We start from the raw sequence: 20,000 nt of genomic DNA on the forward strand, positions 1-20,000 counted from the left end.
ACACAAATTAACAATATTTAAATTATATAATATCAGGTAACCAAACTTTTAAAATCGATATTTTTTCGGTTTGGATGCAATATATACCAGGGTTACTACTATTGGATATAAATTTAAAATATGCAAACAATAAAGAAATAGCTATTGAACTCATTTGAACAATTTTTGCTACGACCAAACATTCATTTGATAAAACCCTGGACATACAGGGTTTGACCCTCTCTAAATCGGGATTTTTTGACCGAGATAACATGAATTAACGAGCATCAATACGGATGGATTTAGATAAATCGATTTAGCTTTATCTATAAGGCGCCTATCATTAAATTATATTCAAATTATTTTTTTATGATTAATTCACGAATTAGTTAAAAATTAATGATTCATTTACAGCTCTGTTCTGGCATTTATCTGACAATCGTGTTTTTTGAAACGATATGTCATATCTGTTCAATTCGCAATCGATGTCGTATCGTTGTATGTCATAAAAATTTTTCAAAGAAAATTTTTTGATACAAAAGCAAATCAATAATAAAAAAAAAATACGACATACTACGATACAACCGTACAACATCGATTGTGAATTGAACAATTATGTTAAACAATTTTTTTTTAAGGCTTGGGTAGTTCATCCAGTAAAGTGAGCTGGACCATTTTCAAAAATTTATCGATTTTGCGTTTTTGCTTATCATATAGAGTGAGTCTGCATATCATTTAAAAAATTTATTTTGAAAAATTCATTTGAATTTAAAAAGAATTGCAATCTATTTTACAAATTCATTGGAATTGGAATTCATTTTTACAAAAATTCATTGAATTAATTTTTTTATGATTAATTCACGAATTAATTAAAAATTAATGATTCATTTACAGCTCTGTTCTGGCATTTATCTGACAACCGTGTTTTTTGAAACGATAGAAAGTAGAAAATATATTTGTTAATTTTAAATTAAGATGGATAGAATAGTTTTGATAATTTTTATATTTTTATTTTTAAAAAACTAAATTGTTTTTTTTTTTTAATTTAAGGGTTGGAGATAAAAATCTGATTTGTTGTAAGACTTTTGCTAAAGCCAATTTAAGATAGATAAAACAGTTTTAATTATGCACCGACGGCATTAAACATTAAGGATAAATCTGAAATTTTCTGCAAGTCGCATTAGATCAGGGATGTATTTTTGAAACAGCTGTTTCATTTTACTTTGTTATTGTTTTATAACAATCGTGTAAACACAATAAAATATAAATTATACAACTTTTATTCTCATTTTTGGAATTTCATTTCACTTTTTCAGTAGACTTTACGTATGTACGTAAAGTGTGATCGTGTGAAGTACCCTTAATAAACATACATACATAGTTAACAGCAGAATTTCCGCTCTATGTATTCCATTATAGCCACATTATATATTTTTGTAGATAAAAAAAATATGTTTTGATAAAAAACTAAACTAGATATATGTAATTCCATATGCTTTCCTTTTTCAAATCAGAAATTTATCAATATTATTCTAAATAGAATACATAATTACTAATTCTAACAAAAAAATTATTAATACAACATTGATAAATTAATAATGTTTTACTTATTATTATTTTTTCGTTACTGCCACGAAAATAATCAAAAATAACCAAAAAATAATCAAATATACATTAATATGTATAATGAAAATTAGTATAAATATTATCTTTAAATCATTTTAAAACGCTTATTTCAGTGTTGATCTATTCTAAATGCCCCAATCAGGGATGGAAAAATTGATTTTGTTTTAGTATCAAAAAATATTTCAGGGAGTACTTTTTTCAATCTCAAAGTACTTAGGTTAGGTTATTAGGATGTGTACTACATCAAATCTGAAGAAATACAATTAGGCCACAATCGAGCCTCTGGTGCTCGACGTAATTCCTAAGAATCTTCCAATCAGTGTTAGTCAGGAATGTTATTTCCGGAATAACATTACTTCCAAGATACTTGGATCTAACTTCGTCGAATGCCTGGCAGTGGCAAAGAAAGTGCTAAAGAGTTTCACTATCCTTTCCACATGCTCTACATACGTCAGAATCCGTCCAATTTTGCACAAATGTGCTCGTAATCATGTGTGTCCACTCAAAATACGTACTATCATACTAACTTCAGACTTGCTCATTTTTAGGAGATTTTTCGTCTTGCTCTCATCAGGATCACCTCATAGAATTTTCGTTGTTCTACCCACTGTTTCATTTATCCAAGAGGTCTTATGGGATTCTCTCACCCATATTTTTAGTTCAGCTTTTGTTGCGTTAAATGGTTTTGCGTTTGTCAGGTTAACTGCTACGAGCTCAATTCCATTTAAAGCTATTACATTCGCTCTTTCGTTCTCGACAACTCCCGAGTGGGCTGGCACCCATATGATGTGAACCTTACCTCTGATAGAGTATTCAGTTAAAGCTTTCTTACAATTCAAAGTACTAAAATATTTTTTTTGCTAAAAGTTTGTAATTTTTTAAATTTATTTATACATTTTTAAATTAAAATGGGCGTTATATGTTGATATGGTGTTAGTCCCTCAATATTAACATCTTTGATATAATTTGATGAAGTTTGCTACACAATTTCTTGCCCAGGAAATGCATGGTATATCATAGCTACGATACAAATATTACCACGAAATTGTACTTTGTAAAATGTTATATTTAAAGTACTTATTGCGCTGTATAAAGTCTCGAAAAGGGACAAAAATTGCGTTTTCTCAAAACTTAGGACATAGTATCTCAGATTCCAGATGTGATGGAGAAAATATGAAGTAATATTCGAACTATTATTCGGATATTGAGATATTGAAAGTATCAAATAAAACTCGGGAGTATCAAGGTACTTTTGCACATCAAATAGTATCAAAAAAAGTACCATCGTTCCAATTTTACCATCCCTGGCCCCAATCATCATATTAATTTAATTTGTATTTCAACTCATAACCTAATAAAATCGCTTTATTACTCGCATATTTTAATTTTTAATAAATTGTTTTTTATTTCCAGATTACTGCCATGTACAAATTTCCATCAAGACTTTGTGGTTCCATTGCATATACACGGTATAATTGTTAATTGTAAATCAAAATCTAAAAATACAACTTTACAGGAAGATGCATTTTCCTTTATACAAATGAATAAAACCATAATCCAACAGGAATCTCAAAATGTTACAGTTCAACGTCGAAAGCCAAGTATATTAATGATCGGTATAGATACTTTATCGCGGATGAATTTTCGACGAAATATGCCGGAAATGTTAAAGTATCTTGTTAAAAATAATTGGTATGAACTGTTGGGTTATAATAAGGTAATTAAATATACAAAATTTATTTTTTTTTTCAATTATTTAAAATTAAAAAAAAGTGTAATAATTAAAATTTATGTATGTACATTTGAGTATCCCGAGGAATAGCCTTTTTAGAACTATGTGTTCCATAAATTTTCAAAAATATAGAATTTAAAAGATTTTACTCGTATTTAAAAAAGATAAAAGATATTCGTTGTGATGTCATATTTGTTCAATTCGCAATCGATGTCGTATCGTTGTATGTCATAAAATTTTTTCAAAGAAAATTTTTTGATACAAAAGCAAATCAATAAAAAAAATACGACATACTACGATACAACTGTACAATATCGATTGTGAACTGAACAATTATGTTAAACAATTTTTTTTAAGGTTTGGGTAGTTCATCCAGTAAAGTGAGCTGGACCATTTTCAAAAATTTATCGATTTTGCGTTTTTGCTTATCATATAGAGTGAGTCTGTCTAATGTACATAGATATAATTTTGTTATTCTTATCAATATTTTTTCTTAACATCAGTTAAAGTAGAAGAAAAAATAACATAAGTTATTTTGCCTAAAACAAATACAAACATATTAGCATTTGCCAAAAAAAATATTATTTAATAGATAATATTGATACAATTGTTAAAATAAATCAAATAATAAATGTGTCTTTATGTTTAGTTAATATATTAACTTCTACGCTCGCTTACAAATAGGGAGTTAAAGAAGTACTTGCAATTTGTCTTACAAAACAGTTGTTGAGTAAGTTGTTTTATTTTTAATAATAAAAAGAGCCAGCTAGAATACGAACCAGGGACTTCGGTTTGTCAGTCAAATGTTCTACTCACTGCACCAATGCTTAGCTATTTTATTGCGCGTCAAATAATGGTTTTCACATACAAAACTAATTTTGTTTTCTATTTTGTGAAACACAATTTCTAACACGCAATTGAATAAAATGTGCCAACAAAATTACAAAGCCGAAAATAAAGTACTTCTATATCAGATTAGAAGAAAGTCATTACTAGAGTACTTCTAAGTAATGCTGACGGGAGGTAGTAGTCATTGAAAAGTAAGTGGTTAGGGAAGTACTACCCATTACCGAGTTTTTGCTGGGTATTTATGTAGTTGCCACTAAACTTAAAAAACACACTAATATTTATGTAGGTAATATTGATACAATTGTTACTCGAATTGAAAGAAGTTAATCTTTATGTCAAAATGATATTTGATTAAGAGACATGTAGATAGATAGATAGATAGATAGATAGATAGATAGATAGATAGATAGATAGATAGATAGATAGATAGATAGATAGATAGATAGATAGATAGATAGATAGATAGATAGATAGAATTATATATATAATTAACCCCCTTGTCCACAATTAATTTATAAACACTTATATCTCAATGACAAATAAATATTTTATCAGGATCAGTTTATATGTTCCCCCAGCCCACATATAAAGCCTCTAAATTCTTCATGAATGTTTTGTTATGGAAAATAGTGATAATTTGCAAAGGATTTAATATGTTTAGCAACGCATAAACATTATACCCTACAACACTATAGTGGGGAGGGTATTATACGTTTGTGCTGATGTTTTTAACACACAAAAATATTGGTTCAATACCCAACTTAAAGTATACCGATCGATTCAGATCAGATTAAGACATGTCTGTCCGTCCAGCTGGCTGGCTGTCCATGTAAACCTTGTGCGCAAGGTACAAGCATGTTTTTTGGCACAAAATGGTTGAAATCGCCCCTTTATTTACCTAGCCCCCATATAACCGTAACTCCCGATTTGGATTTTTTATGCCATAATATTCTATTATCTCTCTAAAAATTGGCATATATAAGTTTTATATAAGTATAAATGTCACTGCAGGTTTTCGTACTGATCGGTTCTTATTTGATCCTAGCCCCTATACAAACCCCTTTCAAAAAATGTCTTAAACGTCTAAAATTGACTTGTAACCATTTGAATCGTAATAAAACTCAACAAAACTTACTGTTATTTAAAAATATATTCTTTTCCCAAATTTACCGAGGATCGGCCCATATTTGAAGTATATAAAACATAAATTAGAAAATTTTGTATTTTTATTAATAAATTGCTTAAATACTTTGGAATTAAGATAAAATTTAACATAAAAGTTTCTTTATGAAAAATAAAATTTTTAAAAATATACTCATGGTGTAGGGTATTATATGGTCGGCCCGATTATACTTTCCTATTTGTTTTTACATTTTTTATAATGCTCTTTAAATGATGTGATTGTTATTTTATTTTAATTTGCCAATTAAAATACTTAAAGTTTTTTAATTATATAATAGTTTCTCACTTTTAGTTTAAAATTAATTTGTAATTTAAAAATTATAATTAATTTTAACTATAATTATCTATTTTTTTATTATATTAAAGGTTGGCGACAATACATTACCTAATCTAATGCCACTGTTAGCTGGTTATACTAGAAACACTGTCAACGATAAATGTAATCCCAGATTTAAGGTGGGTGGTTTTGATAACTGCAATTTCATATGGACCACGTTTAAAAAACATGGTTATCATACGGGATACGCCGAAGATGCCACTACTATTACAACATTTAATTACAAACTGAAAGGTTTTAAAAATCCACCAACCGACTATTACTTTCGACCCATAGCGCTGGCCATTGAAAAATCGATGAAGAAAAAGACCAAGGCTGGATTAAATTATTGCGTTGGACGTCGACAGTATGGAGAGTATGTCTATGATTATGGCACAGAATTTGTGAAACGTTATAAGAATCTTACGAGCTTTGGATTTTTCTGGACTAACTCATTTAGTCATAATTCTTATGATGTCTCAGCCACTATGGATAACACTATGGTCAACTATTTTAAAGAATGGGAAAAGCAGGAAATATTTGATAATTCAGTGGTAATGTTTTTTAGCGATCATGGCGTTAGATGGGGTCCATTATTAAAATTATCGCAAAGTTTTCTGGAGGAACGTTTACCAATGTTTTTCATATCTTTGCCAAAATGGTTTCGACAAGAATATCCGGAACTTGTGAGAAATTTAGAAATCAATCAAAAGCGTTTAGTTAATCCATTTGATATAAATATGACACTGCAGCATTTGCTGAAATTGGGAGAACCCACTTATGAAATGCAGCAAACTTATGATTGTCCTAAATGTCAAAGTATATTTGAGGAGATACCAGAAAATCGTACTTGTGAAGATGCCAGCATACCAAAAACATGGTGTACTTGCAAACCTTTTAGAACAGAATCAACCCAAAGTGAAGAGGTTAAGACGGTGGCGAAACTAATCGTAGAGGAAATTAATCGTTATTATAAACTTAAAAATATAACATCTTTATGCAGTCCATTGCAATTAAAGGAAATAACAAATGCCAAAATAAGTGATACAGATGAATTGATGACATCTTCGCAACATATAATAACTTATGTAATTGATTTTTCAACGGATCCTAAAACCGAACCAAAAACACTATTTAGTACCACCGTAGATTATAATAGACAAAACAAAAGTATTGTACTAAATGTTGATGACATTAGTAGACAAAGTCTTTATGAAAAAACCGCCAAATGTATAGATGATAAGCAGGCTAAAAAATATTGCATCTGCAAAGACTCTTTAAAATTGCCAAAATAATTAACTAAAACAATTAAGGAAATCAAACAAAGTACAAAAGAATACAATATGAAAAAGAAAAGGGGATGGACAAATTATAAATAATAATCATTAGTGTGGTCGATATCTTTGCCACATCGATCTTCTATGTACTGTTTGTTACATTTAACTACTACTTCCTTCCCATCGAGTTAAACGTTACGGCAGTTTTCCTATTGTTATTGAATCTCAACTGAAAGAGATAACCGGTACCGTTTGTATCGTCAAGTATCAAGTGTCTTATCAAAATTGACGATCTGTTAACAATGTTATTGTAAACAAAACCTTAACAAATTATAAATTGCTCGTACCAAAACTATTATTTTTCACAAAAAAAAACACTACTTACTACTCAAACCATCACGAACCTAATTGTGTTTTACTATATTTATACATGTATATAATGGTATGAATACATGTTTTGAAGTTTTTCATTTTTAACATTGACTGATCCATACAGATTTTAATGATTCTTGTATTTATATTCTCTTCTCTTTTCGGTGTTTAAAAAAAGGGATGGAAATTTCTATTATGATTTTGTTACAATTATTTTATTGCTATAACATTTCTTTTTCATTTCTTTTTGTACAATTTACTGTAATTGTATTGTTCATTAAATTCTAATTATTTAAATTTTAAAAAGTAAATTAATATATTATTCATTTATTTAATCGAAATTTAGAATTGTTTTGTTGCATTAATAGTTTATTCTGGCTATTTCTGACTAAAATCTAATAACTGCTAAATTAAGGACACTTTACACGTTCACACTTTACATACGTAAAGTCTAATGAAAAAATAAAATTAAAATCCATCCGTATAACAAAACAAGTAAGAGTGCTATATTCGGCTGTGCCGAATCTTATATACCCTTCACCATAGTATATTTTAAACACATTAGTTTTATAAATTTTTTCCCGACTACATTAATATTACACCAAAAGCAAAACAAAATGAACAACAACAACGCTAAACGAAATAAAAAACAAAATACACAAGGCATCTAAACTAACAGACATCTAAACATACATAACGAAAAACACAGAAAAACAAAATAAACAACGTAATAAAACCAACAGAATTCACAAAAACAAAATACACAACTCAATGACGCCAACAGCATCCAAACATACAAAAAAATGCACAGCTGAATAAAACCAAATACATCTACACACGCACATGTACATCTTTATCCAGTTCACAGTGTTTTTGCTGTTTTTTTAACAAAGCTTAAAAAAATGTGGCTTTTTTATGAAATTTTCAGAGGTTGTCTCGGATTTTTGCTCATATCTCCGTTACTTATAGACCGATTTTGCTGATTTTAAATAGCGATCTTCTCGAAAGCATGTTTAACTGAATTATTGAAGATTCTGATCTCGCCGATATCTGGGGACCCCTAAAAACTGATTTCAACAGACAGACAGACGGACATGGCTTAATCGACTGCGCTATCTATAAGGATCCAGAATATATACTTTATAGGGTCGGAAAATTATATTATAGAAATTACAAACGGAATGATAAACTTATATGTATATACCCTTCTCACGAAGGTGAAGGATATAAAAAGAGAATAAAAGTAGTATGATTTATATTTTTTCTGTTTACACGATTGGTATAAAACAATAACAAAGCAAAATGGAAACAGCTGTTTCAGCTGATCTAATGCTTGTTTTTTGAATCATTTCAAAAAAGTGAAGAAAGCTATGCGACATGGTCATTTGTAATATTTTTTCTCTATTATCTATTCTATTTGAAATAACGATATTGATCACACATTCTACTTATTCCAAATTAATTTTTATGTGATATTTATAAAGTGTCAAATTAAAAAAAAACATGTATATTATATGCCATCCTTGTCTATGATGTATGTATATATCGAGGAACTATATTCTATACTCTATATCTGGCGATTTCATGAAAATAAGATTTTCATGGCAAAATATCTGTCAAACTTTTCCGCATCAGTGATATAAATTACAAAGAAAGAAAATATTTTTTGGCAATTTTTAAATTTCTCTATCTAAAAAAAGAAAAATTCTAAATGCAATGTATCTGTATCTTAATCAAAAAAAATTGCATCAAACTCTATTATTTTAGATAATTTTCTATTGCAACACTAGTGTTTTTACTAATTTGGAAATGTTGAATACAAATCCGCCAAAATATTAAAAATTAGTCTAATAGTTTTCAAGATATTGCTCATTATGATAAAAATACCTAAACCTTATAATACTTATGTTGCTTTTTTAATAAATTTGGTTTCTATTATTTCATTAAATTGCACAAAATATAATATTTATTGATATTAAATCAAATAAAAGAATTATATTTCTATTCTATGAAAAACTCTTGTAAAACAATTTTCGTGGAAAAAAGCGTTATCTGATATAAATTTAAGAATAATTTTGCAAATAATGCAAAATTTTAAATTCTTTTTAACTTGCGATATAAACAAAGTTGTTTTGCTCTCCTGAAAACTTGTATTATTTTAGATAGAGACTATTGAATATAGTCCCTCGACATATTCTTTTAAAATAAATATAAATAAAAAATTTTGGTTCTCTAGCCTGCATTTAAAGATAATTATTGTAAATATGTATTAGCAAATCTACTTAATAATTGTAAATTATTTAATATTAAGACTTAGTTAGTAATATATATACGCCAAATAAATAAACCTTGTAAAATGATTCATAATTTTTATTTTTAAGTAATATATTTTTATGAGTTCAAGGAAAATTATATTTAAAAGTTTTTTTTTGAACGCAATAATTTCTATAATTTAATAGATATAAAATAATGAAATGATTAAATCAAATCTTATCAATACAGTGTTTATAAGAAAGTATGTGAGGTATACTGTTAACTACACTTAAGAACTCAAATTAAAATATTTTTGAAATTTTTTAATAGCCCCACAGATAAATATGGGAAATATACAAAATTTTCTAGAAACTCTTCAATAAGAAAAAAACTTTTTTATATAGGAAATTTTATACAAAACTTTTCTTGAAGTTTCTTTTTCTAGGATTTATTTTAAGAAAATATCGGGAAAGTTTTCTTTTTATAGATATTATTTGATAAATGAAAGCAAAATATGAAAATGTATGTTTTGATGGTCCGTCGTATGGACTTAAAATTATGCTCATATTTTTGCATAATATTAAGTTTAATAGCATATTTAAGGCATATATTTGAGTTATTAAAGCATGTTTTACTCGTTTAGCGCATATTTCTAAAACCCACCATAAAAAAAATATTTAACTAAGGGTTATTTCATCGGTGGTATATTGGACACCGGCTGAGCTAAGAATAAATTATGTATTAAGAACGGACGGTTTTACGCCGGCTATCGAGGAAATCTTAACTAAGCAAAGTCGGTTTTGGATATATCATATTGCCTCTCTATGATCCTGATAGGATAGGAAATATTTATTAAGCGAAAACGCTGTTGTACTCACCATAGAGGTCTAGATTAAACTGAAATCTATTAAATTTTGGAGACAAAATATTGCCACCAACTTTTTTCAGGACCAGTCTATATTTGGCCCTACCCCCGTATAAACTCCCTTTTAGAAAATGACTTTACCGCTCATTACTAAAATATGAGTACGGTGATGAAATTCGACATAAACAATTTTTGCATAAACAATGACAATCGTTCAGGAGCAGATCCACGGGAAAAAGGGAATATTTACAAATTCTGTTACAGTAAATATTAAAAACTTTAATATTAGGAGCCTAAACCACTGAATCGATCTTCTTGAAATTTTCAGTGTATGTTTTCCAATATCTGGAAAAAACTATAGGCTACTTTTTATTTTGAAATTACAAGTGGGAGGTGTGCCACGCACACTTCTTCAAAAGTCGAAAATATTGGAACATGATACAACTAGGGTCCCTAAATTTTTTATGGACAATTTTGCCCTCCATATGATAATTTGGTAGAAAATTTTGAGGACTAGCAATAGGCGCACGTGCACCGCCCACATTAAAAATTAGTATTAGAAGTCGCATATCTCAGAAACTAAAAGAGTTGGAGACCTCAAATTTTGTATGGGCAATTTTGACATCCATAAGAATATTTTTCAAAAAAATTGGCGGAAGGCCTATAGGCCTATATAACAGATAGAGTTGTCAAATTTTGTCGGAACAACTATAGTATCAATATTATTTAAGGAAAAAGAAGGCAGACTAGCATTAGAGGGCGTGGCACCTCCCATATGAATTTAATACAAAAAATCGCTTAACTGGGAAACTATTAGAGTTAGAATCTTCAAATTTTGCATGAAGAACTTTAACATCCATGTAAACCTTTTGGATAAATAATGGAGGATATTGCTCTTCCCATATGAATAAAATATACAAAAAATCCTTTAATTGGAAAACTAATAGAGCTAACTTCTTAAAATTTTGCACAATGAACTTTAATATTCATATGAATATTTTGGGGAAAAAGGGCGGACTTTTATAAGAGGAGCTTAGAACCTCCCTTATGTATTAAATAGATTAAATTTTGCAAGAACAACTTTGACATGCATGTGAACATTTGAGTAAAAATTTGGCGTTGTCGTTTGGAAACTAATAGACCTAATTTCTTCAAATTTTACACGAACAAATTCAACATTTATTTGAACATTTTGAGGAAAATAAGCGGACTTTTATTAGGGAGGTTGGAACTTCTCATATGAATTAAATAGGAATAAATGCCTGGGAAAATATTAGAGCAAAAATACTCCCACATAAATTAAGAACAAAATTTCGAATATCTTGGAAATATTATTCAAATTTATAATAGTTTATATTCAAATCAAGATTAACGCTTGGAAAAATTGGCGAACTTGTAATAATTTGCCTTGCATCCCCAATATGTAAAAAATGTATGTCTGGAAAACTATTATTGTTAGAATCTTCAAAATCGTAAATAGTTTTTTATTTACATTGCTTTTAGTGGAACAAAGCACACTGGGTATAGCTAGTACTTTATAAAGAAAGGGTAGGGCCGATTTGAAATTTTCCAAAAAAGAAAACACTTGTTTAGGAATCAAAACATATGTATTTATGAAAATTTATTTTATGAACATTTGTACAAACACCCCCTATATAAAATATCTGTCAGAAAATCAGATTATAGAAAAAGCAATTCTTTAGTAGGTAAGATTATGGTCGAATTTGATAAAAATATAATGATCAATGTTAATATATAGGACCATCATTCGACCTTTTATAATTATGGTGTTAATTATGGTGTAATGAACTAATCTACACGATCTACAAACTACAATGGGTCATGTGGAGGGTATATTTATTTACATTTAGAAATTTGTTATACCATGTAATAGTTTAAGTAATTTTGTGTTAACTAATCCAATACTTCATTCAAGACCCAATTCCTAAAATCACTAATGTAATGATCAAAGTCCATATATAGGGCCATCTTCAGATATTTACTTTAGGCCTTTTTAAAATTATAATAGTGGTATAATGAGCTACTCTACACGATCTACAAACTACAATGGGACACGTGGTTAGTATATTTATTTACATTTAGAAATTTGTTATACCGTGTAATAGTTTAAGTAATTTTTTGTTAAAAAACAAAAATTATATTGAAAGGATTAAGTAAGTAAATTGATATTATTTTTGTTATGTTTACATGACTATATCATGTTTATAATTATTTTCCAATCAAAACCTATCAAAATATGCTTTTCAACTTATTTTCCCATCTAATACAAATGTAATATACTGCTTCGCCTTAATCAGTAAAGAAAATCAACCATACATGAGATTTAACAAAAAAATCCAAAACAAATTTTGCATAAGATGTGCCTTAAAAGCCCATACAATATTAGCAATATTTTTTAAATGGGCGCGTTACATTTTGATGAGGGTTTCTTGTTTGTTCGTATGAATGGCGATAAGATGATAACAGATTCATTTACTACCTGATAAACCATTTGTTTTTGTAATATATTTCAAGTGCGGCGAATAATGTATTTAGACTTCAGACTTCAGTAGTGTGGCATGGGTTACGCCCCTTTTCGTTTTGTGTGTGTGCGTGCAAATAGAGCTACAAACCGCAAATATCTCAATGAATTTAGGATTTTATTTTGCATTTAAAAGGAGACAGCAATATGAAATGAAATGGCAAATGTTGAAATTGAAATAAATTAAAAATGGAGTTTTGACATGAGCCTTTTGCCACAGATCCTTTAAAATCAGCAACGTTTTTGAATATTAGCACAGTACAACATTTACTAGCAATTGAAAAGGATCTACTCTTGACTGCCTTAAATTATTATTTTATTTTTTTTTTCCTGTTTATTTCCAATATGAGTGATTTTAGTATTGATTATATATTAAATAGAGCCGGTGAAAAGTATGAAGGAACTAATCGTTCACTCGGCATTATTAAACGTAATAATAAAATTCCACAATTTCATCCATTTATGATGGTCATAAATGATCATGAAAATAAATTGGAATTTTTAAAACAATTGCAACAGCATCACCACCAGCAGCAGCAACAACAAGATCATCATCAACAGCAATGTTTGGATGAAATGCCTGTATTGGATTGGTTACAATATTCTCGCTATCATCCACCAAAGTTACCCAGATCTTTGCGTCAAGGACCGGCTAAACGTACTCCTGGACGTCTGCCACGCATACCTTTTACGCCCGCTCAGTTACAAACCCTAGAGAATGCCTATAAAAATTCCAACTATTTAAGTGCTGAAGATGCCAATAAATTGGCAGAGTCATTGGATTTAACAAATACTCGTGTAAAAATATGGTTTCAGAATCGTCGTGCCCGTGAACGACGTGAAAAACGTGAAAAAGAAGAAAGTTATGATTCCACACTATCGTCTAATGCTTCAACACCTGAACCGGAGGATGTTATAGATATTGAATAGATTTTTTTTAAATTTGGTTTTATTTTAATTGTATATATTGTATATAAATATATTTTTTTGTAAATTAATTTTAATGTTTAAGATGAAGTAAATTTAAATATTATATTTAGTTTAAACAATATTTTAATAAATAATATTTGTATGTTTAAAAACTGATATTTTTTAATTAATACATAAATTACATTGTTATTTATTGAAAGTTAGATGATCAGATCAACCTCCAGACCCATAAACGTAGGTTCAACACAATAATAACGAATATATAAAATTTTTTGAAATATCAAATCGGCTCTATCCATGAAAAACAGTTTCCTAAGTAAATGTTAACAATATTTACTGTAAACCATTTGTATCATCAAAAAGAGATGACTTTTCGTTAGTAATTCATCGATATCTAAGATTAATAAAAGTATATACGTATGTATATTCTGGGTCCATGTTACATTCGAAGACGGTCTAGCCATATCCGTTCGTCTGTTTTTTGTTTGTCCGAACAAGAACAGCTAGAATGCTGAAATTTTGCACAGAAGTTTTTAGTGCAGGTTGTTTGATATTGAAAATGGGCAATATTGGTCTACGATTTCGCCTAACCCCTCTTCAAGGCCCCCTTAAAAAATTACTTTAACGCTAATAACAGGTTAAAATAATCATATATTACGGTGAAATAAGGCAAAACCATGTTTTATAAGAACTTTTATCTTTTTGTAAATTTTTATAAGGATCGTCCTATAAATGACTTTATCCGCCATATAAGGACCCCTTCAGAAAATGACTTTAACGCACATAACTATCTCAAAGAAGCATCTATAGCGGCATACACATGTTTTATAAGAACCTAAATTTGTAAAATTTTATAAGGATCGACCCATATATGACCCTACCCGCGATATAAGGACCCCCTCAGAAAATGACTTCAACACTCAGTACTGCCTTAAAAGTACGAGTACAACGATGACACTTGACATAAATATGTTTAATACATGTCAAAATTTCTCTCTAAGAGGATCGGTTCATAATTGATCTTAACTCCATTATAAAATGACTTAAATACGAGTATAGTGATAAATTCGACATAAATAAGTTTCTTACAAGCCAAAACGAGTATAGCGATGAAATACGAAATACGTTTTTTCTAAGACACAATCTCACTGCCAAATTTTAACCCTAAGGTAGGGTTAAAATTTGGTAGGGAGCTCGATATAGTTAACCTGACAAATGCTAAACCATTCGACGCAACAAGCTGAATTATGAAATAGTGGGTAGAACCACGAAGATTCTATGGGATGACCCTGAAGAAAACAAAACAACAAAATCTTCTCAAAATGAAAAGCCACTGTCAGGATTTCGTAGAAGTTAGATCTAAGTTTCTAAGAATCGATGTTATTCCGGAAATAACATTCTTAGCAATTACGTCCAGGAAACTGAGTTTCTGAACATTGAAAAATATTGAGTGAACATTTTTTTATGAAACAGGTCCGACAGTAGCCTAGGGTATTTCTTCTGATTTGATGTGCTATAAGTTATGATTCCTCATCCTCCTATTAACCTACTTACTGCAAAAATCCGGTATTTTGAACATAGGCACAGTGTCCGATTTTGCAAATTTTGAGGGACTTAACTCAAACAGATGTTTTTGCCTTAGTTTGAATATAGTATAAGAAAAATTTGTCCAAATGTGAACCAAAAAAAATAATAATGGAACTCCGAAAGTCGTATTTATTACAGAAAGTTTAAATCAGGGTTTATCTGCTGCATGTTCCCTAACTAACTAACTATTCCTAAAATATTACCCGTTTTATTCCTTTCTGAGCCAAGTTACGAAAAAAGGCCATTATTTCTTTCTATTGCTCCGGCGTAATTGGAACACCCACAAAAGGTACTAAAAATACGTAAAATACAAATATTTTCCCGGTTTAAATAACATTTTTCTAAAGATTTATATTTAATTGATTATTTTTCGCTCATATTTAAAATTTTGTGTCATTAAATATTTTTCTTTGCAAATGAATGCATAAAGCCCTATTTTACCAGTTTTGAAACCCTGTTGGCAGTCGCAAAAGAACTTTACTTTATACATATCGGATAATTTTTAAAAAATTTCGAACAAAAGATGAAAATTTTGAGCATGAACCTTTGAAATTAAATTCGGTACACACATTCTTCGTGTAAATATGAAATTTAAAGTTCATAAATCGTAACGGTTTAGATTTTATTGAGGTTCAAAGTTCATATTTTTTAGGACTTTTTTATCAAACATTAAATTGGATCGAATATTTTTTAAACTTTCTATCCGATTTTAATAGTTTTAATTCCTAACGCCTATATTCTGTAGTTTAATATAATTATTCAAATAATAATTATTTAATACAGGAATAATTATATTAAAAAATGTCCATGGGTAAAGGATATCTCAAAAAAATTTACCTTTTCTGCTTTAGTCGATTTAGCCATTATTCACTTAGCCCCTATACAACTGAACTTCAGAATAGGGATTGTAAACCTTGTAAACAAACTACAGGTTGCAATTTTGGTTATAATTCAATGAACATGATTTTATATGGTATCTTAGACGAAGAGTATTGAAAATGGTTAACATCGGTGCATTATTTCACCTAGCCCCCATACAACAACTGGACCCGCCAAATAGGGCTTTTAAGTTTATAATTACCCAGCAATAAAGGAACTTCTAAAGAAGCGAAAAAGAAGTAGAAATTACTCCATGGAAGGACTGAAAAAGATCTGAAAAAGGGATGAATTTAAAACAGGTTTGTCATAGGAGGGATGTTCTTTTTTTTTCTGATTCCAAATTCACTACATTTGAAATCATTCTTAGAAAGTAATTTTAGTGTTAAAATTGGATTCTTTTCGCATCTTTGAAAATCAATAAACACCACTTCCACAGAAGGTAAACAAATTCACTTAGTGCTACTTTTGAAGTGGTGATAAATATTATTCTTTTGGAAGTACTTCGTTCGATTTTTGCTGGGTATGTTTAATAAACTCGTATATCGACAAAAAGCCAAGTTATATACTAGCATTGATGACCATCATGAACTCTATAATTATAGGGCCCCCTAAAAAAAGTCCCCTTCAAAATTTGACTAAAATATCCACAGTTTTATTCAACAATAAATGCCTTAAATATATCTGAGGCACTATAAGGTTTTTTTTGGGAAGAAATAAAAAAAAATAAAATATACATTTTTCTAGATATCCTTGACTCAAGGACATTTTTCGATATCATACATACTGTAGAAAATAATTGAAAAGAAAAAGTTGAAAGTTGTAATTTAAAAATCGGTATTCTAATAGCAGTACATAATTAAATTTACTTATTCGCTGCAGATCAAAAGATTCACTTTTTCTCACATGAGCTTCAATTATAGAATGTATGATCAAATTACCCTAAAAAAAAAGAACAACCACAAAAATATCCTACATATCTATGGAAGTAATATGGAAAAAAGGCAAAAAGAAGTGGCGCATAGTATAAATAACAAATATATGTATACCATGTATAAGCGGATTTATAATTGTTGTTATTTTTGGTCAAAATTAAGAAAGAAGCTGTATGTTCATTCGAATGTTTGTTTTCATAAATTTTCACAAATTGTTTCCAAACAAAAACTATCAAATTACACACATATTTTTGGTTAAAAACACACACACACAGACAACGTCAAATAAATGAAAACAACTTCCGTTGTATCTTAAATGAAAAATGAACATTTCCCCATATCCACACATTCGTATACAACAATACATGTGTATATAGTTTAGTAATGTACATTGTATTGATCATTGTTGAACCTATTAAAAACAATGTTATTTTAATATATTGAGTAATTTATTTAAATAGAGCGCCTACAGATTACGTGGTTTATTCTTTTATGTTGTATCTACTTACACAAAATCTTACATCTATTTTAAATAAATTTAAGCCAAATCCTATTTTAAATCCTAATCCAAACATATGCAATTTTTATTTTGTTTTCCTTCATTTTACATGTAAGAATATGTAAGAGAGTGATGATGTGAGCAGAGTATCTATGGAAAAAAGCAACTAGATATAGAAAGGTACTTCCTTATCTTAAATGAGCATCGATTTATAAATATGAAGTGTGTTTTCAATCTTATTTACATATATGTTAATAGACGAATATACATATATATGTATATTCAAAATTTAAGGGGTCTTACATGTGTAGATAACAATCTTGCCGCGATGTGGTGGCTTCCCAGCAGTTCGACAAAGAGTCAATGCATACGAAAAAGAAAAGATTTCCACTAATAGTTAACCACCTGGATGATCGAATCCGTATGTTTTGGGTCATTCGTCACGAATGTACCCTTTGTAATCGAGAATGAAGACAGTCGTCACTTTAGTGTTCTCTTTGTAAGCAAAAGCGGAGACAGTAGTCTCTTTACTGTCCTTAAGTAACATAGAGATTATACTCTTAAAAGTTTTTTTTGGTGTACTTCCGAAAGTAGTAATTTTACCCATCTTTTGGAGAAATAACTTTCTACTAATATACCACCATCTTGTTGACTCAAATTTATATCTTTCGGGTCAATCGCCACATTATTGTCCCATAGTATTCTAGAGAGTAGACACATGAAATTTTAAAATTTTAGTACCATTAACATCTTACAACCTGGCTGACTCCAATTCGTATGTTTTTGGTCACAAATAAACTCTTTGTAAACGAGAATGAAGACAGTCGTCACTTTAGTGTCCCCTTTGTAAGCGAGAGCGGAAGCTATCGTCTCTTTACTGTCTCTTTGTAGGGTGTAGAGTGACGATTGACATCCTCGTAGGACAAGCCCATATTAAAATGGTTGGTCACCTGTGTTGTCAGGTGGCTAGGGCCCACTACAAGTGGTAGGTTAAATGGTCAGTTCGGGACTGTTCCGTCGAATTGCTGGGTTACTACTGGCTGTGGTTCTCTGTTTTGCTATTAAATTCCGTTGACTTATAGTTTTCTCGCATGACAGCGAACTTAAAATCCTGCATGACCAAAGGTTCCCCTTTCCATCCCTATTCCGTGTTTTAATACATTATTTTCCTCCCACTTTTAAGGTTAAGGTGATTAATAGCAACTTAAGAAGGATGTTATAAATTCATCATCCGAAGGTGAACTTCTGGCCTTTAGCCAAGAGACAAGTAAGTCAAATACTAACCTCAAACCTCTCGACAAAGCCAAGTCTGGCGACCGATTGTGAAAAAACGAGCAAGAAGGAAGAGTCAGAAAGACATCCTTAAAGGGAGATATGAACGCGATTAGGAGATCGTGTTAAGTACTAAACTATGCTAGAAGGAAGGTTGCAACGAAGTGGTAAAGAACCATACTGGTAAACGAAATTGTCCAGAACTCTGTAGTAACAGAATTGGGTACCGTGAAATAGGTTTGTTATGTAATTTAAAGAAATTTTTCTAAAATTCTTTTTTTATGAAATATCTATAAAGATAAAATTAGAAAATTTCAATAATTTGTCTTTTAACATACATCAGCACAAATCCAATATACCCTCCCCACTAAAGTGGTGTAGGGTATAATTATAAAATTTAAATATATTAACAATTTGATTTGTTTTTGTATGACAGAAATTCATATTTCAATCATGAAGAGAAATAACATTCATTATAAACACTCTTAAATATTGATAATGTTCTCTTAAAACTCTAATTTTCAACATCTCATAGTTATAGGATAATCTTGTCATTTAATCCCAACATCTTACATCCTCATTACCGAGATAATTCATGTAAATTTGCTCAATCGGCTTATGATTTAAACAATAAATGAAGTAATGTTTATGTTACAAATCTAGTCCTGTTTAACAAACAATGATACAATATTTATATCTAATGGCGAAGAATAACACACAAATGCCGTGCGCCTCCGCTCTAAGGACTCAAACTTAAACATATTAAACATAATCGTCTTAGATTAGAAAAAAGGACAATTTTATTTGTTAGTCTGCGTGTGTGTATTTTACTTCAAGAAGAAATCTGGATATTAGTTGTGGGTTTAACAAAAAAATTTGGTCGTGTGACGGCGTCTGGCAATATTATG

General features: G+C 29.6%; 2 protein-coding genes across 2 annotated transcripts in view; both read left to right on the forward strand.

The window, feature by feature from the left end:
* Positions 1-7,888, forward strand: part of LOC111689875 — a 55,189-nt gene extending 47,301 nt beyond the window's left edge. The window contains exons 2-3 of the mRNA XM_023452341.2: positions 3,019-3,322; positions 5,735-7,888. Coding sequence (XP_023308109.2) covers positions 3,019-3,322; positions 5,735-6,979 — 1,549 coding nt within the window. The 3' untranslated portion in view covers positions 6,980-7,888. The remainder of the gene's footprint in view (positions 1-3,018; positions 3,323-5,734) is intronic.
* Positions 7,889-12,872: 4,984 nt separating this feature from the next.
* LOC111689812 (homeobox protein MSX-2) lies at positions 12,873-13,923 on the forward strand. The gene has a single exon (XM_046950462.1). The coding sequence runs from the start codon at positions 13,339-13,341 to the stop codon at positions 13,921-13,923; it is 585 nt and encodes a 194-aa protein (XP_046806418.1). The 5' UTR covers positions 12,873-13,338.
* The last annotated feature ends 6,077 nt before the right edge of the window (positions 13,924-20,000 follow it).

The sequence above is a fragment of the Lucilia cuprina genome, chromosome 4, assembly GCF_022045245.1.
Source record: "Lucilia cuprina isolate Lc7/37 chromosome 4, ASM2204524v1, whole genome shotgun sequence".
In the NCBI taxonomy this organism is placed as follows: domain Eukaryota; kingdom Metazoa; phylum Arthropoda; class Insecta; order Diptera; family Calliphoridae; genus Lucilia; species Lucilia cuprina.